The 22,652-nt window shown below is 37.9% G+C and overlaps 1 protein-coding gene across 1 annotated transcript; it reads right to left on the bottom strand.

The window, feature by feature from the left end:
- Window positions 1-1,404: 1,404 nt before the first annotated feature.
- Window positions 1,405-21,821, bottom strand: LOC138021390 (importin subunit alpha-1-like). The gene is made up of 24 exons (XM_068868253.1): window positions 21,638-21,821; window positions 21,023-21,067; window positions 20,225-20,314; window positions 20,086-20,121; window positions 19,939-19,991; window positions 18,908-18,955; window positions 17,009-17,056; window positions 16,801-16,886; window positions 14,973-15,059; window positions 14,595-14,677; window positions 12,473-12,559; window positions 12,122-12,166; window positions 11,592-11,654; window positions 8,748-8,816; window positions 7,226-7,282; window positions 7,035-7,106; window positions 6,854-6,907; window positions 6,281-6,328; window positions 6,093-6,176; window positions 5,059-5,127; window positions 4,470-4,511; window positions 2,757-2,820; window positions 2,516-2,610; window positions 1,405-1,737 (listed from the first exon to the last, which is right to left on the bottom strand). Exons 1-24 carry the CDS (start codon window positions 21,686-21,688, stop codon window positions 1,645-1,647), a joined length of 1,569 nt encoding a protein of 522 aa, XP_068724354.1. The 5' UTR covers window positions 21,689-21,821; the 3' UTR covers window positions 1,405-1,644.
- Window positions 21,822-22,652: the final 831 nt, after the last annotated feature.

The raw sequence follows: 22,652 nt of genomic DNA, 5'->3' as shown, positions 1-22,652 counted from the left end.
TAATATGAACTTTTTTCCGTGTTTCCATAGCTCCGTCTTAACACGAGGAGATTTAGGAGAATTCGAGACAATTATGCAAACCCTCGACTGCGTCTCGGGTTTGCGTAATTGTCTCGAATTCTCCCAACTCCCCCTCATGTTTAGATAAGGCTATGGAACACGGAAAACGTCCTCTTTTGCTTAATTGGTATGTCACGTGACCGCAACGGAAAATGCTTAAAAACACGGTAACTGCTTATCACAATTTCTAACGGAACAGTATGAAGACAGTCTTACACAAAATCTGTTACATGGATTTACAGATTTAAAAAAACTTTGCACATTTCTAAAAAAAAAGTATGACGTCATAAGGCCCTCGTTTGATGCACTTTCCACTTTATCCATTCTCCGAAATCGTCCCCAATACACCTTGTTGTCTTAAGAACCTTTTGATTTTAATTTCACTTTTTTATTTGCTTTGAAAGACGGGAAAAGTGGTCGTACTCTGATCCATAACCGAGCAATGAAGGGAAATTGTTCGATACCGAGTTGACGTCAACCCGGTATCGAACCTATTCCCCTTCATTCCTCGGTTGTGGATCAAGGTATGACCACTTTTCCCGCCTTTCAAAGCCAATAAAAAATGATCTAAAAACACCACAATGTATTTGGGACGATTTCGGAGTATAAATAAAAGGGGAATAGTGAATTTAAGTGATAGGCACTTTAATCAACTAGTTTCAAAAAAATAAATTGCCGTGTTTCACTCCCCTGCGATGCAAAGCTCCTCATTCTCACGCTCGCCCTCACTTGGCGTAGAAGAGTATGTCAAGTTCGTGGAAAACGAAGAACCCAAGGAAAATATTGCACAGGAACAGCAAAATTTATCATATTCCTTTTATTGCCCTGGACTGTTCCTTTCCAAGTAACGATGTGTTTTGCTGTTTACTCTTTGAATTTACGTCTTTTTTTCCTAGAGTTCTTTATTTTCAATCAAAGGCTTCCACATAGGGGTCGTGATGTGAGGAAAACGAATAAACTCATGAATGCCACAGATGACTCATCGGCCAATCCAGACATTTCCACACACCGCGCGCTTTTATCTCAAAATACCCAACGACATCATTTCTCTTATTCCACAAGATAAGGCACCGTGCCGTCTCACGTCGATGCATGTGAACGTTCACGCTTCCTGCATTATTGAGAGGGGGAAGGCGAGTTAACGGAGTATCTGGGAGCGCTTGCGTTAATGCTTGTTTACGGTGGACTTTACTCTTCGAGATGTGTTTCAATCAATCTACCTCAACCCACAACCTAAGTCAAGAGATTATATTCCATCTTTTGCAATAAGAAGTTCGCAAACTGCCTTAATTTCATATTTATCGGCGGATTCTTTCACGTCGCATAACTGATGATGCATCGAACTTATATAGATTGATTTTATTTGCAATAAGCTTCCTTGGCCTACCTAAACATTCTTCATTTTAACTATTTACAGACCGAAGTACTGCTAGTTTCCAGAAGGCTTCAATATGATTCAAGCAATATTTTAACTAACAAGGCAAGTTGAAGAATTCCTAATAAAGTATTCGAAAGTTTTATAATTCTTTAAATTTCCTACAAAAATTTTGATTATGTACAAAATGGAGGTGGTGAGCCTGTTCTTCAGAAATAGAATCCTTCCAGAGGCACATCCTGTGGTGCACCAAACTGAAAAGCTTTGTTTGTAGCTTGAGGAGCAACTTCAACATCAGAATCCTAAAACAACAATACACGGCAATAACGGTCATTCATCCATTTCATGGAGTTAAAACTTATTTGCTCTTAGTATATACTAAATCAGTGGATAGCGTTGAACGCGCGCGCTGATTGGCTACTCAAACTCCGGATATCCATCGCTATTCACCTCCGAGTTCCTCCGAGTAATTCGCTCGGAATTTGGGCCCGAAAATGTTCTAATCTTTGCAAAAATAAACGAGTTAAAAATGATCTTTTTGTGCTATATTATCTCACTGTTTTAGTGGTTCGGTAAATATCCACCACTAGCCACCTCCACTTTAGTGAATAGTTGCTAATTATTTTCTGGTCACGATTAACGAACCATTGAAAGGTACCATAACGAAGGTCAGAAGGTCATGACCTTGAAGCGTTTCAATCTGGTTCAGAGCTGGGGTTTTTTGAGTTTAAAAATTTCCTTATTTGTATGTAACGTAGCTCGTGCATTACCCCGCGCGTGCACCGGCCTTCGATCTTATTTTTGTCCATATTTGGGTCCTAAAATCCCCAGCTTTGTTCCAAGGAAAGGAGTTGCAAGTTACACGCTTTAAGGTCATCTGCTTCTGCGAAGGTACATAGCTTTCTTTGCACCTTAACACGTATTTCCCTTAAATTGGAATGATGGGGAGCAATGCATGAATTAACAGAAATCGGCCTCTGAATGAAGTAATTTCAGAACTTTAGCGTCAGAGAGGAAACCAATTTGACATGTCAATTCTGATACAGAGTTACTTGTCTGAACGCTACAAGTGCCATTTACCTGCTCCTCAGAAAAATATCTGTCAATTATTGCCAAGGCTTTATTATACACCTCAGTGTTCTCATGGGTTTGTAACTTTTCAATGAGATCCAATCCTGCAAACCATTAGAATACAAAAGCAATGTTAGCATAAGAGAATGATAAGATTGGACGTATTCCATGTCTTACTAGAAGTGAAACAGGACGTTGAATTTGGAGCAATGCTGCTGCTTTAGCCGCTGCAATCAGCTGCATAAACTACCTTCGTGCTCTTCCATTTGTTTGCTAACTTTTTCCATCATGGGACCATTGATTTTACTAGCACTCTGTTGGCAAATAAAAAATGCACTGAGTATGTTACACATATTATCAACATTTCTCAACAGCCACCATCTCTTGACGAAGAAATCAGTTAGATCATCTCCAGCATCCCCAAGGTGCTCAACAGACGAGATGACATCATGATTCTGAACAATTCATGTAGCTCAACAAGAATCTAGCACAACTGCTACAGCGACAAAATATCCTATTTCGGCGACGTAATAGGCATTACAGGAAACGGTGGTGTAATGCCTGTTACGTCGGCGAAACGGTCCGGCATTTTTCCACGGGCGTGAAGGAGCATTTAACCCGTGATAGGGCCTCACATTTTCAAACATCTGCAGAATTCTAAACATTGTCACGCCTCGTGTTTTAGATCACGCCTCCATCAGTTTTCAACTCAAGACAAGAGGCTATTCATATTCAGAGAGAACAACCCTCTTTGAATCAACAATTGCACAATGTCAACCTTACTATCCTTTAGATTTCCACATTTTCACGCTATAGGGTAGACTTCATTCCGTTGCTACTATTTTTCACATTAGCATTTTCTATTTATTATAAATTCAGCTTCCATCGCTTTGCATTCTACTAACTGAGGATGGCAGAAAATTCTGTCGAAACATGTTTTACAAACTCGAAGGTTTCGTTGTTTTTTAGAGTTTCAGATTAATTCTTGATACGGATTCAGTGAACGCGTCACGCGTTCCTCCCCCACGAATGTCTGCTGAAACGAAAAACTATTTCCATTCACCGGCCGTTCGCCCCATATTTAAAGAAACCAATCAGCATTGACTAAGGGTGCATTCGATTGGGAAATCCCGATTTAGAGCTTAAAGTCTGGATCTTTGTATTTCCATCTGCAACGCTGCCGAAAGCTCTATGGTGGAATGGAGATTCCTTGTCTAGGAGTCAGGATGGCTTAGTGGTTATCAACCGCACCTCCCACCTCTGTGACCCAGGTTCAACTCTGGCCTCGAGTTTCAGTCGATCTCAATGTGACTCAGAGGGTTTTTCTCCGGGTTCTTCGGTTTTCCTCCCTCATCAAAATCGACTCTAGATCGGTAACATCCGGGGATACCTTCATATAGGGATAACCTCTGGTATCTCTCCTTTCATTGTATTGAATGAATAAAGTTGATATTATAACCTTCATGTCTTCAAAAGTCGCCTGGTAAAAAGACCTGCTAATGAAAGCAGTTCAACAGGCTTTCACCAACGGCTCCTTTAGGAGCCCCCAAAATTTGCAAAAGTAGCAACCAGTTATCGTAATGTGACGTAGCATCTGTTGATGTTTACTGAGTTAAAAATCCCTTTCCTTCAAGACAGGCACAGCTCTTTAAAGAGAGGAGTGCCCAGTGTTCCACATACGGAAAACCAGAACAACAACTTACCATCCAGGTCCCAGTTGTTCGAAGGGTGGATAGCGCTATCCAGTGCATAAATCGCTATCCACTGAATAACTCAATTGGTTTTGCTAGTGTTCATCCGGTGGATAGTGTTGTCTACCTTTTGAACAACCGAGGCCAGAAAGTAACAGTGTGGTTAAATGGATGAATGGTACATTACGGGAAACAAGCTCTAAAACTAACTATCTATTTTTAACTTCAAGCTGGAAAGGGGTGTGAGAAAAGTATAATCATTTTTAGCTTACCAGGAGGATGTGGTTAAATCCGTCCAGAAGAACAAGAACAGTCTGAAAGAAAACATATCTTAAATCCAATGAACCCAACTTTACAGACACGAACTGTAATACTGAATACTGTTTACTGAATTTTGTACATCCAAAAAGTAGGATTCCAGAGGAAAATAAATTATTCCTTCTGTTTAAAATGTTATGCTTTAAAACAGGAATAAAACAGTACCAGTCAAATATTGTAAAACTCTTAAAGATGACAGAACCAGTTTTTATCTTTTAAGGCCAATGTTTTCCATTATTTTTAAGTAATTTTTTTCAGTGTAAGATGTGTTATCAAAGAGGACTGCATATCCCGGGTCCTAGCTTTATAGTTTTATCCTAAACTGATTAAATCCTGTAAAAGTGACTACACAAAGGGAGTTTTCCACAAAAAGGTAAGGAAATTATGTCCTGGTAACCCCTCTGATGACAATGCAGTAGGTCTTGTAGCCATGGAAATCAGCGATGCTTTTTTGTACATCAGGGCCTTTGATTCCCAAGGATTCGAAAAGGGAAACCTTTTAAAAACTTACTTCAACCATGGGAGAACCAGAACCAGAATAACCTTGGCATCCTTGGCTTCCAAAAGCTTGCACATTGGCTCAATGACACCACAGTCAACAAGAAAGTTAATCTTAAAAAAATTAACAAAGCAAAAATTTTAACTCTTAGGAATACAATGCAATAAACGTAAAATCCAATCTTATTTAAAGTCTCACAATGTAATTCTAATTTTGGGCCAATTAATTATTGAATTGTATTATTATCTAACAAATTTGTTGCTGTTTAACCACCATTCAAAGGTACATATTGAAGTGACATTGATAACTTGAGACCTGCATTTAAAGAGAACCTCCACTAAAACAACAAAAATAACTGTATTTGATAAAAAATGAATTTCAAAAACGCTTGTTTTGGCTTTCAAATTTCCCGGCCGCCATCTTGAATATTTGTGACGTTTCATGGTTGCCCTTAGGCTATTGTTCTGACACAAAGAGCGGTTGTTCTGGAACAACACGGCAACCATGACACATCACAATAATTATTATTCGAGATGGCAGCACCCAGGAAATTTGAAAGCCAAAACAAGTTCTTGAATTCATTTTTTTCGGCAAAATATTAAAAAAGAATTGATTTTTTTTTTGGGTAGCACTTACAGTACAGACACTTAAAAGAAGTAATGTGTATTTGCAAACATGTCCCACCACACTCTAACAAGCAAAGATTTAAAATTATTGATGTTCTGATATACACTAAGAAGGGGCCACCAGTGTTCTCTCTAAATTTGCAAGTAGAAGAAAGGTGTATAAAGTATATTTATTTATAAACCACAAGTCACATGTAAATGAGAGGTTTGCGCATCACTGGTTTTTCCACAGGCATCCTTCAATGCACAATCTGACTGCTGGAAAACTACCCCTTTTATAAAGCAACAATAATAATTAATAATGGACATTTTTTTAATATTGTCAGACAACTGGATAAAATGGTGATTTTGGGTAAAATTCAAGAGGGTCACTGTTTTTCACAGATTGTAATGCATGCAATCTCATGTAGAATGGATGCAGTTCATCCTTATTGTGAACTTGGCTTTTATACCTGATCTACAGTGCTTCCTGAAGTGAAGTTTGTAATGGCCCACACCGCCTCCTTCTGGCTTTTGAAATCTGCTTTGGCACCCCCCTGAAATATGCATAATTTGTTGAGGAAAATAAGCAATCTATGTTGTATTCTAGACTGGTAATGTCAGCTTAATGTAGAATTTAAAATATGTGATAATGCCATACCTTTAAAACATTAACGATCATGGGAACCAAGCCAGCATTTATTACAGCCTGTAACAATTAACATTATAGTGAAAAATTTAGAATTTTTGCTTTAGTACACAGTACAATGATTATTGGTGGAGAGGGGCTGTATGCCAGGCAGGTGAACATAAGAAGGGGAGGAAAAGCAAAGCATTTTGACTTAATGTAGTCAAAATGTCAGTGATGCCACTAGCCCATTTCCAAGTTGCTGCATGCCTCAGTTTCATAGCGAGCCCTGGTGCACAACCATTCAAATGGAAATGAGTTGCATATTCTTATGCAAATCAAACTCGTTTCCCTTACAATAGTTGAGCACCAAGACTCACTTCGAAAAACCGAGGCAAACAGCAACTCGGAAATGGCTTATTTTTGGTACAAATTGAAATTAAAATAAAGTAAATTATAGGATTGCTAATCATATAACAGAAGCCCCCTTAGAATAAAGTATTTTTGGCATGATTCAATACTTTAAAGCAATGAGAAATTTAGGGCTCTTCTTGATTAACTCTTTTGCTCTCAAAGCAAAGCCACGTATCTTTCCATGTTTCTTACCTGGATTTGTTCTTTTGGACCTGCTGTGACATTTGATATTGCCCATGTCGCCTCCTGCAAATGAAATAGTTGAGTAGTATTTGATGTATACACTGATGCAACTTCACATGAGGAATAGAGTCTGAATAAAATAACAAATTTTACAAATTAACAACAGCAGTTCACAAAATGTTCCCTTCACCTTCACAATACTTGCTTTACTGTGCATAAGAAGATTTTTGAAGTAAAACAGTGCATTGCACTGTATCACTAACTGAAATGAACAACAAATCAATGTCAAAGATTTAAGTAATACTTGACTGTTGTATTATATTTCTTTATAATTTAAATAAAGTTGTCAAGTACATGGTATAATCCAATTTTCCAGCTTACTTGTGTCTGTTCATCTGTGCCTGTTACAATGTTTCCAACAGCTCTTAATGTGGGTGTCTGAAATAACAAATATAAACTCACTGGATTACGGATAAATTACACTTACCATAACAGATCTTACATAGATAATGTTTCTAAAAGGTCAAAAGTACTTCACCTGAAATGGGTTATAGGAACGAATCCAATCCCTGCAAAACGCCAACCAATGTGTCGGCTCCTGCCTTGGTCAACACATCAACACCAAACCAATGAGTCATCCGATACTTACTAAGCTTGTCAGTTGAGTACGCCACTAGGGATGTTTGGTGACAAAGTTTCCACATTGAAGTTACATGTACCATGTTGTCAAGGGGAACTTGGTTTCCAAGGGTAACGTTTCTGGTTTTGACATCATTTTACTAGTAACAGTCACCAATTTGATTTAACTATTACCATTTGTAGATTTTCGGTCATGATGTCAAGGTCCTACAAGATAATCTTGGAAACAAAGCAAGTAGCACTTGACAACAAGGGAACTTTGCCACATAACTTCCACAGTGGTGTATTTACTTTTACAGTGCATTTCACAAAACTTTTGACAGGCGATTTGCGAAGTTCGTTGTGAATTTCATAAGTTCGCTTCGAACTTGAGAATTTCATTACGTAACTGTCAATCAAATGGCGAACTGCAAAACGAACTTGGGAATTTCGCGCCGAACTCCGTGGGAATATTGAACACTCACCACAAAACTGAGTTCTCTGCGCAAGCTGCTAAATACTGGTAAAGTATATTTTCATTTTCAAGAGTCAGTAATTCCTGTGGAATAACATTGAATTTCTTGAAAGAATATAAACCAAGTTGTTGCGTTACGCTGCGGATGCATGCAGGTGACGCGACATTTTCGGGCAAACATTGGAACGTTATTCTTTACCAGTTTGTTTTGGATTGCTGGGGTGGTACATGTAGTTTTACAACACTCCATATAATTATTCACATCATTCAGCACGCGCTGACCGAGGGATATTTCTTCATTTGTTGTCTTCGATATTCCCCTGCGAACGAAAATATCAACAATTTTGGCAATGCTTTTTTGGGAAGTCTCATTTCCTGTCCTATTTGAGATGGTCCTTTCGATTCTAACCAGCTTTCAATAATTTCTGCCGAACAAAACTTGGAATTGCCTTTCCTTGCACGGTGAAGGCACTCATTTCAAAACAACAACCGAGAGCAATGGTGAAATTACTTCGCCACATTCCCATGAAGTTCGGCTTGAAATTCCCAAGTTCGTTTTAAAGTTTGCCATTTGATTGACAGTTACGTATTGAAATTCCCACGTTCGAAGCGAACTTATGAAATTTGCAACGAACTTCGCAAATCGCCTGTCAAAAGTTTTGTGAAATGCACTGTAAATTATAATTGTCATTAATGTTATTATTATCGACAATATTTTAAAATAACACCTAGTATACATTCTACTGATACCATATTGCACAACATTCAAAACCATTTGTCAATTAAAATTTAATAACAGCCCGGCCTTACCACAACATTAACTTCAGGATGGCCTAACAAGTTAACCAGTGAAGGAAGGATTCCTGAATCAATAACAAGCTAAAAAAAAGATAAAATATTGTTTTCTTGACAACACAGATTAACAGCTTTCAGAAATCTGGTTTCTAATTACAACAGGAAAGTACACTGGAAATGTAATATAGTGGAATTCATCCACAAGTGCCAATGGCCAAACTACATTTTGGCTTCCATCAATCAAACTTCCAACGCCAAGCACAGATTGCGAAATCAACTTATGTGTGACTACATTTTGTATATTCAAACTCAATGCCGATTGAAAGCGATGGAATCTGTACAAATCTTATTACTGAAGAATTTCTAAAAACATCATAATGGTGTTTGAGCTGTGAACTAAACAAAAACTCTGATTTACTTTTCTGAGGTGGAGTAAATCTTCCCAGCTATGTTCGGAAATTTGGTTGATGGAAGCCAAAACGCAGTTTGGCACTTGAAGGCAAGATTGACTATGAAAATCATAGTAATATGGCTGGAACCAGTTTCATCACTTTTACGTGACCTTATTAGATGGGTGTACACTGTATTATATAACAGCAATGTTATGGTACAATATGAAACACCAATTATTGCTTAACAAAATATGCCCACTACTGTGACATAACATGGCAACACGAAAGCTCTCCAAAAACACCCTATATTTCATCTTTACAAGCAAAGTTGAAATGTAGGGTGTTTTTGGAGAGCTTTCATGTTGCCATGGTAACCCATTACATCACAGTAGTGAACACATTTTGGGGGCAGTATTCTATCTAGGGGCTGGCTGGCCACAGTGGAAGCCCCTGGGTATCCCAGGCACCCACCTTCCACTTAAGCGGGGCAGTTAACTTGGGAAAAAGCAAAGGTTGCCCTTTAAATTTACATATGGTAACTTGAAAGTCAAAACCTTATCATCAAACTTTGCAGGTACCTCACTCAACATAACAGTAAATCATAGTATTTATTGCCTTTGTGCAGGAAGTTCTAGATTACAAGAAAATTACATGTGAAACACTCTTGAGAATTCATTACTGCAACATCAATATTTCACTCTCTCTAGATTTCCTAATGGCAACGTTTACAGTGAAACTGGTTGTTCGTTTGCACACCACTTTGCAATATTGTCATGCAATATTGCTTTTTTGATTGGCACTTTGCTCCAAGCAAGTTAGGGTTTAAATTTCCCAACATACGCACAGTTGAAGCCCGATGGTATGCCTCAAACTGTCATTACATTGTGAACCTTCTCCATAGTGAGTTTGGAATTGATACCCGGTAACTTTAATATTTTGGAAGGCCCTTCAAATAGATTTGAAATGATTAATTTGTTCAAAGAACGTTTACAAATGGAATACAGTAATGGTGAATGGAGATGTTGTTCTATGGACTTTCACCAAAGATTTTTCGTGAAAAACCAGTTGCACTTAATGCTAAGAAATCGTGTTGCTGAATTGACATTTCAACCCCCTTAAAGTCCTGAATTTAATTCTTGTGAGATTTGTTTTAGGTCGATGAAGGCATAATAAATTACATTATTTGAGACAACACGAACATTTTTCACAGAACTTGCAATAATTCAAGGTTTGCAAACAATCACGCCAGCGATACATTGTGGATTTGTCATTTAAAAATTAATTTACATGTTTGAACAGCTTCGCGAACCCAAAAAAAAAAAGGAGATCAAGGTTGTTCTGAACAGGTCCAAATACCTGACTCTGTATTGGAACATAAACAGCTGGCAGCAAGTTGAAATTTTAACTTGCAACTCCCTCGGAGCAAACTGCCAATCAAAACACCAACTTTGCGTCACAAAATTGCAAAGTGGCACAAAAATAAACAACCGGTTTTACTGTAAAGCTGGTAATGCAAAAAAATAAAATAAAAATATGTTTATTGCATTAAGTTAATTTTGGTATGGAATAAATTAATACATTTAACAAAAAGAGGCTACTGGCAGCCTAATTACTCCCGCTCCTTCCCCAGCGTTGGCCTTTTTCCATTCAAAGGTTCCTGACAGGTTTCCAAGTCAAAGTAAACAACCACACACACACAACTTGCTGCATTCCACCATATGCAGTGCTCGAAATGTAAAAATTCCATGTTGTCCCTTTTTCAAAGGCCAAGCAACTAAACCCATAAATCTGGTTACCCTGATTTATGGCATTGGAGCTTGAGTATCCCGTAGTTCTACCAGTAAGTGTGCACCTACACTGTATGTTTTTTTTGTTATGTTTTTTTTTTAGCATTTTTAAAATGGAGTCTTCAATCTCTATTGCCTACATGTATCTGACAAATTCTTTTAACAAACCACAGATATTCAAAACACAGGAAAATGCTCACAGCTGCAGCAAAGTAATATTAATTTTGTTAACTTCACACTGCTATCAGACATTGACAATAGAAAACTGGTCAACGAGTGAGTTGGTACCTACTGCTTCATTTGTCATGTTAATTTTCTATTTTTTTGGCTGCATTGTCCCTTGTTATTTCTTTGGGCAACCAGGCTTTTCATTTTACTGAATTAACATAAATAGGCACCTTGTAAACTTTCTGGTGGCCTGGGACAACCAGACGACCATTATTTTGATCAAAAAGTGCATATATACTATAACAGTACTTGTAACTATATGGCTGGTGTAGGGTTATAAAATTTTTAATTATTTTTCATTCCCTTCTCAACTAAAGATTCATTGATAACATAATTATTATATACCGGTACATGTAGCAAATATATAATTATTCCATGCAGACCAAAAGAACACTTTATAAAACATGTTTTAATCAGAAATGTTATCCACAAGCTCTAGAGATTGAACTGACCTGTATTCTATCATTTGTTCCATCAGTCAAATACGATAAACCCCAACAAGTATCTGAAAGCACCTAATAGAAAATGAAAAATATACCAAACATAATTACAGGTCGACAAAAACGACAAAATGTTTTGCAATGTTGTGATTGTAAACTTACATGTAACTATAGTTATAATATATTGTGAGCAAATTATATTATTTGTTGACAGAGGTACATAACAGCTGTGAGTGATCATCAATTGAGGACTCAGGAATCCCCCACAAGATTTCTGATGTGGACATACCAGGAAAAATCTCAATCCTCAAAATAACAGTTGAAACTGTGATGTGCAGATAAGATTTATCACTGGGCTTAAGAAAACTCACAGGGGTTAGGTGAGGTTCATGTTTGACTTGTACATAATTTTAGCATAAAAGTGGCATTATTTCCTAACAATCAATGACAGTAGATGGAGAATTTTTCATTATATTTATCACAACTGACTATTACTATGATATACTTGAACTGCCTTTATAGACTTCAATGAGGTTATTTACCTCTTTATCTTGGTGATTGATGAGATGGGCCAGAGCTGGCAAGATCTGAAATCAATAAAGTCCTTGTAACAAACGTAATGTCTTGCAGCAAGTACATGTGACAAAAATGTAAATTACAAACAACATCTTTTACAGTATCCCCTGCTTTGGTCATTCAATGCCATCAAGACAAGAATGTGCAGTCATGTACATGTGCATGCATGATGACATCAAACAAAAATCATAAAAATAAATTTAATTCCTTTAACATCATCTCTGTCCACTCAAAAGTTTTGTCCCATTAAAACTGTTCCTTCTTTAGAGTGCCACTCATAGATGCCTTTGAATTTTTTTAGCACAAATTGATCTCACCTGTATGACGGCATCCTTCTCGGGAGGTGGATTTTTGTTACGGCACAAGTTAGACAGGGTCCATGTCACATTACGAAGAAACTGAACCTAAAATGTAAGTATTATAAATATTATTAATGTTATGAAAACCTAGTTCATTTGTGTGATGTAATAAGAGGGAAAAGGGGAAATGCTAGCTCAATGAAATTAACCAAGACATTATGCTGGACAGTGGTGTTATTATGCACTAGGGTTGCGGCGCTCCCTGCTGTGTTGCGCAGGGCACACATGGTCAACCTTGCAGATCATTGCCTCTTTCAAGATTACTTTCTTCATCAGTTCTTCGCGGAAAATTCTATGGCTGATGCTTTGCCTCGTTTTAATATTATTGGAAGGAGCTCCAGTTCTTGGCTCTGAGGGCACTGCCAGCCCCAGTTCCTGATTCACTGCTCACCAACTTGATGTTTCCTCTCTAGGACCTTCCTTACTCATGGTTTAACAGCATTCATACAATCTTATCCCTGTGTTCAAAACAAGTTCCCAAGCTTCTCTCTGCAAACTTGGCAAGCTGCATGCTTCTGGTTCTCTTGTACCCATGAAACAAGAATGTTGTCTGAGCAGCGGTTGCAGATAATGTCACTTGGTTACTATCTTTCAGTACCTGGACAAAAGATGTCATGGCCACTGCATTTTCTGGGCAGCCTGTACCCTGGGTTTTTGAGATCAGCAGAGGGTACAGTATCAAATTTGCCAAGATTCTCCCTGGGGCTCCAACTCTGAGGTGGAGGATTTCACTGTGGATTAGGCCCTTCACTAGGCAAAGGCAAAGTTAATCTTATGTGCCATGAGCCTAAAGTGACTTAATGGAATTTAGGCAAAACTGAAATTCAGGCATTGCTGACTGCAGCTATTAGTGCACTACAGCTATGATGAGTTAAGAAATTAATACATGAACATGCAGTTACTGGGCTATCATTTCTATGCTATTAAAATTTGCCAGTATATTCTTGTTGTCCTGAATAACGTGCAAACACCATGATTTAATTTTTTTCCAATGACAGGGTTCAAAATTGCAAACAATTTTTTTCCCTTTGTGACTTAAAAATTACCACCTTCACTTGTTCAAAATAAAAAAGTTATAGTACTTGTAGTATGCCACTTTGCACCACTTTGGAAAAATAAATAAAGAAATAAACAAATTTAGCATAATTAAGCTGCATCGTTATTTGCACAATGCAATTCCCTTGATCATTCACCATTTTCAGCAGGGTTTTTTTACGTAAATGTCTGTTGTCAAGTATTGACCAGTAATTGCTGACTAGTACAGGTATTTTGTTAAACTGCTGGCAATACAATACAATGAAGCAAATTTGCACTAAAATTTGTGGATTATGTATCTCATAGGGTGCCTCTATCGAGATACATGTATCGGCCGATGTATCAGTATGTCTGCTGAGACTCAATCTACATTCGACTGACATGCAACCTACATATCAACTGACTATATTGATCGCTAGCCAACCGAAAAATAGATCAAACTTCCATGATTGATGTTGAACGATGTATTGACCATGATCATAATTATCTGTACTTATTGGTCACGTATTGGTGCCATATCGGTCAAATGTTGGTCCTGTATTAGTTGACAGTCAAGGGAGAGTTGATGGTCTTGGTAAACCAGCAGTCAGCTCATCAACATGTCGGTCGCGTGTTGGCTGAGTGTTGATCAAGTAAAGACTGACTTATCGACCGATACATCAGTTGATATGTTGATTGAGTTCCAGACGATTTATCGGTCGACAATAGGAAGGTGATGAAGCATCCATAATATGACGGTTAAATGTCAGTAATGTATCGGTGGATTTCAATGACTGAGGGTCAAGAGTCTCTATTGGTAGACTAGCAGTTTGCTCTTGGTAGATAGTTGGTCGACATGTCTGTCAAATGTCGGTTGAATATCGATCAAGGTACCCTATAAGGTACACGATCCAAATTTGCTATTAAATTTTTGTACCTTGTCACAAAATTGTGACTGGATTTTTTTTCTGAGCCCTGAATGATCATCCAGTAGAAACAAAAGAACAGGTGAAAAGAGGGACACAGTACTTCAGACTTGAAACACTGTGACTTCTGATACACTTACATTCATTCCTGTTTGTATTAATCCAAGCATTGGGGACAAAGCTCCACAGGCTATTACAAAATTTCTAAGCATAGGACCATCACCTACAGAAAATAAATGAAAATGCTTGCTTTCAATATAAGGTCACCATAATAAATTATTATATAAGGTGATACCATGATTACACTTTCAATGTGAGGTCAAGATGGGGTGGGCAGAAAACTTGTATTTAACTGATGTTAAGTTCCTCAGGTCATGCACAAAGTGAAGCTAAATCACCAATTTGAAAGGTCTTGCACACAAAGTGCATGATAACTTCAATGCAACAAACTCTAGCTCAAAAACTTAAATCAAAAACTGAAAAAATATCGTTATTTATAAACTTAAGCCTATATCTACCTGCAATGTTCCCAAGGGCCCACACAGCTTGTTCACATACTTGAGCATGGGGTGATATCAACAAGTTCACCAATTTTGGCACAGCACCTTCAAAATAAAAAGGATTGTAAAGATCTTAAAGAAAATGATACCAAGACGCATTAATCACCGATACGTCTTTCACCTTCAAACCTTGCAAAAATCACTTTAAATAGTCAGAAAAAAACAGTGTAGCAAATCTCTCATGTTGGAGAAAGGGACCTGGCCTGGGATGGCTTTTACGTTGTTGTCACTGTTACTGGCAATAATATTAATACTCAGCATTGGACAACAACTATAACATCCAACACCAATGCAACGCAATGGCTTCTGTTCAAAAACTGACAGTACTTCTTCATGCAATGACATGAAATGGTTAGGCTACAATAATTACTGTCACACACTATAATCGGCTGTGATTTGCAGTTCCACTTCACTTAACAAGACTCGAGTAAGGTGTTACATTACAGTTCATTGCTATTATAAACACTCTCCTGAAAAGGTGCTCCTTTGGAATTCTGCAGCTCGAGACCGATTCAAGACAATTTTATGGGTATTTTTCACTCTTGTCCCCACAGCCCGCTTTTCTTTCATGGTCAGCAGCAAGAACACAGACCCTGGCCAAAGCCAATCTCATACCCAGAGTCCCCAGGCTTTTTGGTCAGCAGGTGAGCACCCGGAGAGACTCTGGGATAATGGACAATTTTTTGGATAGGTTGCTTGCATAACAATGGACCACCACACCACAAACCCCAAAATCAACTTCCTCTTTTTGGAGGGAGATTCGAAATCTAAAACTAGTTTCAGTGCTGTTTCCTTTTTCCTACCATCTTCATCCCCTAACTTAAAGCACCTCAGAAATATATAATCCACAAAAAATAAAATGACCACTAAAAACTGATTACTGTTGCTGTTGCAAAACTATCTTGGGAAAACATTACATCAGTCTCTTGGGGAGAAATCCGAGGAAGAAGTCCTTGTCAAAGCCTTTCAGAAGTATGGAAACATAAAAATGTACCGGTAGTAGAAAAGGACTCTTGTGCCGTCTCCACAAAAGATTGTCGAATGTGTTACTTGCAGTGGTATTCTAAACGATGGAATACACGCTGAAACATACACTTACCGAAAGGGTCAGACATTTCATCTTTCACTGTCTTGCTCTTAACAGCAAGCCAATGAACATTAATTTTCTCCTTGAAAAGAAACCAGACTGACTTTCTTTTAGGGTGTGTAAGACTAAAGTTTCTGTTTCTCAAACACTTTCAACCCGCCATTTTGAGTCAATCCTTTATTTTAGACTGTTTACTGTTTTTGCTTTTGACTTGAGGATGCATAATAAGACCAGACCCCAAGTTTTCTGGGAAAATGGAGTCCATTATCCCAGAGTCTCTCGGCGGGCACTCACCTACTGAGGACTCTGGGTACAAGGTTGGGCCATAGCCAAAAATATGTGTAGTCACAGTAATGGCATAATGTTGTAACATTGGCAACCATTACTGTTTCAAATTTCTGAGAATGAGAAGAGGAGCAAGAAGTCTGTGCTTTGGCTGTGGCCAGAGTCTGGGCTCTTGGCACTGACCAGAAGAAAAGCGGACCATAGGGACAACAATGGGGAATATTAATTTTTTTTTATTATTTGATAGGCATCTTCACTTCTGGAATTTCAAAAAAGGGGGGGGGAAATTTAAAAAGCAGCATGCACAAATCAATATCTTCAAAATTAGTGGAAATAATGTCTTTCAAAAGTCGAACCAAGTGGATTGCAGCAGAATTACAATATTTAATATTATTCTAAGCATTGATGTAATACCTGAATCCACAACAACCTTTGTTTCATCTGATGAGCCTGATGCAATGTTTGTCAAGACCCAAGCAGCCTCAAACTGAATTGAAGGGCTGTAATTGATGGAGAACACAGTACTTGTTTGATATCATACATTCAAGTGATTTTAAGGGGGAAATTGAACAAAGTTGGTTAAAGAAATACTTAAGACATGATAATTGAAAGCGGTACTCACTTGTCAGATCGGTCCAACAAGACAACAAATTTTGGGACTAATCCCGACCTGAAAAAAAGATAAGTGTGAACACATATTGATGGCAATTTAAGTTACTATACCCAACCCAGCTGGCAACTTCTGATTTTATTCCAAAGGCTGTGAAACTGTTTGCAGGCTTCATCTATTTGAAGGCTTTGGCACATTATTCTTTTATTTTTTACTATTATTCTCTATTTATGGCCAATTGCTAAAATGCCCGAACCTTCCGTCAATACATACACAATAAACACAAATCATTTGAGCCATCCATACTCCGTGAATTTCATCACTTTAGACATATTTTTCCTTTTTAATGATACAACAATCTTGCTAAAATGCTGGTATTATTCGCGATGCTTTTGCCATGCTATTATGCTCAAAATAATGTGCCAAAGCCTACAAGGCCGTCAGAGCTTTTCCGTGGACCGAGATGTTGTTGACCCATTCACACCTAAGTGCCCCCAACTGATGAGTAATTTAACTGTCTGGTGTTCGAGTAAAATCTGCAAGTCTCACTCTCAGGTGTGGAAGGGCTTAACACTGATGGATCCAAGCAATCAATTGCATAGAGCAAGTTTCAATCGAGTGTTGTAAAACCAAAACCAAAGTAATTACTTTGGCCAATCAAAAAAGGACAGAGACAATTCAGTAAACCAATGAAAAGTCAATTGATTACATGTAGCCGACACAAGGTGCGGGAAAATGTGCACGTGCAAGCCACAATAATTGTGGCCAATCTGACCGGATGCGGTGATGCAGATCCGCATAATTCCCTAAAATCTGCATCATTACGATATTATTCGCATAAAACTGAAGAAATTCCTGATATTAATGATAAAGCACCTGCTTACCATCCTCACGAACACAAAAGCCAAAGAGATTGACTACTTTGAAACGCTTATTTTCCTGAACATTGAAGAAAACACGCCATTTCATTCACAAGATGAAAGTTCATAAGCAGTTTCTACACATTTTTCGGCAATGAGCCTGGACTCTAGTTAAAGTATGTATGTGTAAAAAACCGCTGAAAATGGTGAATGATCGAGGGAATGGATCGTGGTCAACCCATCACAATTTTACTCCATATCTCCAAATTGAAACAAAATTCATGACGAGAAACAAAATATATTTTTCTTGCTTTATTTATTTTGACAAAAATTTCGGCAAAATGCAGAATCTGTATCTCTTGATAACATAGGATTGGAATGTCGGAGGGATTTATATCAATATAAATTTAATAGAAATTAACAACAGCATCGCGGAATGGAGGTTGAGTGCCCCCGACATCCAGGAGCTTCCACTATTGGCAACCAGCTCCTAGATGAGACTACTCCCATGGCTGGCAAATCCTGGTAACCCAGCCATGAGCTCCCATGAAAAAGGGAAGAAGGGCACCCGTCACACTGATGTATTATAGATACAGTGGAAAAAAGGGGAGGGTAGGGGGGGAACAACCCAGAAACTATGCTTGCACGTAAAATGGCGCTACAACAAACATGAGGGATCCACACACATGTGGACAACATAAGACCGCTGACTGCACAGGCTTACCAATGCTGGCTCCACGCATGCACTGGCGCAGCCACAAAGGTGCATGAACAAACAACGCAAAAAGCAGGGAAGCACAGACCCATGCCGCATGCATTGGCGCAAGTGCCTCACAAAACATTGTTGGACACGAAGGAACATTGACATGGGCGAATGCACTGGCGTGTGTGCAAAACAATTCAGCAGACCCTTGAGGGAACACAGTCACTCTTTGTTGTTAACTCCATTAAATTACATTTAACTGCATATAATGATCCGATCTTGGATACTCCCAGCCAATCACCCCTTTAATTAACTAATAATACCAGATAGCAGTACGGTCATACTCACTCAATGAATTCCCTTATTGGAGGGTTTCTCTGCTTTGATAGCATCTTCCTGGATGATGAACATCAAATATTGTCTTTTTTTAATTAACAGTGTAGACACTCGACCTTCAATCCACATAGAAATGGTTTGTCAAAAAAATATTGTACACTTCTTCTTAATGCTAGCAGAATGTATTTCCTCTGGGATTAAATGATTAATTTTACAGACTGTACGACTGGGAAAACTGAACACCTGAAATGTGTCAGGAATGTTATTTCTGTCCACTCACACATCGAAATCTACTTGCTAAACCGCAGAGTATTTGCTGTTGCTTGCGTGACAAGAATTGTGTTGGCTTTAGATTTGCCAAGAAATTGCTTTTAATATTTGAGCTGAATCTGGTTGTTTAAGCTCTGAGACTACTCATAAAGAAAAAGAGCAGTGCATCTATTTGACATTTCACTGATCACTGGTACTCCAAAGAATTGTTGCTTTCAGCATGTTGCACCCTCAGGAATATCTGTACTAAAACAGTTATTCCATTTGTGCTTTTGGCACCTGAAGACCTCTAACATGATTCACTTAAGAACGATAAGCATTCCTGACATAGTTTTCCTGGTTGCACTGTAAACTGTCACCAGTGAAATTAACAAATTAAAGAGCTATAAGATCTATTGAAAAGATCATACCGTAATTTTCAAGCAAAAAATAAATATACTTTGTCCTGCTTTCTTCAACTTCTGAAAACCCCTTTGTTCTTACATTCATGACAGCATCATTCTACTTCATTTTATCTTTCATAAGCATGCAAAATTGTAAATTCCTTTTTCAATTAACAAACTATTTTTTGTCTTCCCTCAGTCACTTAGACAAGCAGATCAAAGAACTACATTTGGTCTTGTGAGTGGTTACTTAAATTAAGATGCTCTTTTTCCCTGTCCACTTTTTAACCATCCACCAACTTGCTGTTACCAGGAGTGATATTAACGATAGAAAAATCTTATCCATTTGCTAAAAGCAGAAGTTTATGAAAGCCGCCATTAAATAGTTACCTTGAAATCTGTGCAGCTTCAAATATCAATTTGTCATCATTTGACTTGAGATACTGTATAACATTAAATTACCAGACAATGAAAACATGATTATTTAAAGCAAAAGATCAAACTAATCAAACAGCAATTTTTTTAAAGATAAGATACCTGTTCGATTGTGGATAATGGTAACTGAGTAACAGTCTGTTAAAAAAAAACAGCAATAAATAAGTGCAATCTTAGCTAAAACTACAACGCTTGGCCACAAATTTAGCAAACAAGAGCACTAACATTTAAACAACGTTACCGGCTGTTGAGAATTGTTCTCCTTTAATGGACTAACAGACTGATCAGAAGTAATGTTGCGTCTTTTCAGAATCTGGTCATCTCTTTTTGTCTAAGGCGAGAAGGAAACACCTTTTAAGGGGCCTGGCAATAAATTTGTAAAAATGCACACCATCCCATCATCTTTTTTTCACCCCTCTTATAGCATGCATATACAACAGGTTATTTTTACCACACAATCCAAAATTCTTTGTAATATACAATGTTTTTATTTTTGCCACCTTGAAGAGTTTTCAATAGACCAATTTCGATAGATTAAAATTCAGTCCGAAACAAAAGGCATCATCTCAAGGCTCTGGGGAATGAACTCATACAAATCCTTACATTTTTTCTCCAGAGCCTCGAGATGTTGTCTTTTGTTTCGGACTGAATTTAGTCCATTAATAACAACAGTACTCTGTTTAATCTTTAAATGACCTTATGACACAAACATTAAATTTGGTAGTAGTTGAAAGTGGTTTGTTGGTGATCCAAACTTTTTATATTGTGACCACAAAAAACACAATCTTGGTTGCATGCATACTAAATCAAAAACCCCAAACTTCCACCAAACAACTTTCATTCAGTTTACTGTTGTGTTGTGTTTTTGACGAAATATACATAAGTTGCCAACCTATAATTCATAGCCTCGTTTTAGACCAGTCACAAAAAAGTAGAAAGTTAAAAATTTTGATAAATTGCATATTTAAAGAAAGTCTGATATAGTATGTTCCCGGCCATAGAATGCAATAAACCAAACCGAAACAAGAGCAAGACTTACTTTTCTAAGTTCGATTGTGACATCAGTTCGCCTTCGTCGCAGCTCCTGCAAAAAAAGAAGTAATTATAAAATTTTACAGCATTGGCTGATTCACATGGACAAACTTTTGGACTTTTTATGCATCTAAGAAACCATTAAAATAATGTATCTTTCCCAGTAATCGCCACTGATCAGGGAACAAATGGCTACAGTGTATGGTTGTGATCTGTAGTCGACAGGAAACTCACACAGTATGAAAAACAAGGACTCGTCTGTCGATCAGCGTGACCTATCGATCCAATGTGGTAAGACAAGCATATAAGAACGACAAATCGTATTTAATTAAATAATAGAAGAAATCGAGCACGAGACATGACGGTTGACATTGGGTTTGAATCGTTATTCAAGACCCTTCTGTCTTTCATAGATCAAGCAACTTTCATTTGTCTAAACCAAGAGTACATTAAAGCGTCAAAATAGACCAAGAACGGCTTAATCATGTCAAAATACTCTTCCTGAATCAAGGGAATCAATCTTCTTGACTACGACTCTATCCTTCGCCAACATGAGCTTTAATTCAGAGCTTATATATGAGTTAAAAATCTAGTCTAGGTATATGCATGCATCCAAACTTACACTTGAATCCTTTCCTTTGTTCTTAAAGTTTCGCAAGCGGTTCTCCGCCATAATCTTTCAGATAAAATCACAGCAAGATTATCAACAGAACTCCGAAGAACGTTCGAGTTTAGCGCACGCTTTCAAGATCCTTCTGCAATAGATTCTTGTACTTTTAAAAATTGTACTTTACAGAAAATTCGGCCTCTGGTTGGTCAAACATTTCTCCAACCAATCAAATTAATTTTCTCTCAACGAATCTGTTGTCCGATTGGTTGGTTTACCCTTTGTTTCACTGGCAGAAATGCACGCCTGCCCTTTCGCGATTTCCTCTCGCCAAAATGATCGCGGCATCTGAGAACACAAAAAGAGACTGAATACCGTGATACGGTACATATTTTGCGCAGTGGTAATACAGGGTATATATACCACTGTGACGAATTTTTTGTCAAACTCTACCAAACTTCAGAGGAGCCGGTATCTTGCCTCTCGGCAGGCCGATTTTTTAGTTCACGGTCAAGATACCGAACAAAAAGTAGGGTTTGCATTTTTTTTTTGCGGAAATTGGATGCAATTTTTTGAAGCCTAGTGCCGCCCGGCCACAAACCACTAAATTTTTAGGGTCAGTGTTCACGCGCAATATTCCGTCCATTGGCGTCAGTCTTTTATGAATTTACGTCGGACAAGAATAGCGGAATTGGTCGTCCTAAAATTCGCATGCATAAGTCGGCCACACCATAAGACGATTTGTTCGTCCTCTACTGTGAAAACGGCCATTGGGAGCGAATTGTCTGACATTCCCTGGGCAATCTCTCTACTATGAGAGATCATGTACAGTCCAAGGATGGGAAACCTTAGAATTCTATAGCGTCAAACGCTAAGGTTGCTTTGCACTATCTTCTGCCTAATGTCGAGAGGGTGTACTGAATCGGGCTCGTAATTTCATACCTGAAAGAAAAGCACTCGACGTTTCAAGAATAGTGTAATTACTAGTAACAGGTGTTTAACTAATTTAACCTTTCAGCATAATAACAAA

The sequence above is a fragment of the Montipora capricornis genome, chromosome 10, assembly GCF_036669925.1.
Source record: "Montipora capricornis isolate CH-2021 chromosome 10, ASM3666992v2, whole genome shotgun sequence".
NCBI classification, from domain to species: domain Eukaryota; kingdom Metazoa; phylum Cnidaria; class Anthozoa; order Scleractinia; family Acroporidae; genus Montipora; species Montipora capricornis.
The sequence above is the reverse complement of the archived record's forward strand: the minus strand, read 5'-3'. Positions and strand labels throughout refer to the sequence as shown.

Excerpts from the sequence above, each read along its gene's own strand:
- LOC138021390 (XM_068868253.1), bottom strand. The coding sequence starts at position 21,688 with ATGGCGGAGAACCGCTTGCGAAACTTTAAGAACAAAGGAAAGGATTCA. Across the intron at positions 6,177-6,280 it reads TGATCGTTAATGTTTTAAAG|GGGGGTGCCAAAGCAGATTT; the intron begins GTATGGCATTAT and ends TGCATATTTCAG. Across the intron at positions 1,738-2,515 it reads GATATTTTTCTGAGGAGCAG|GATTCTGATGTTGAAGTTGC; the intron begins GTAAATGGCACT and ends TTGTTGTTTTAG.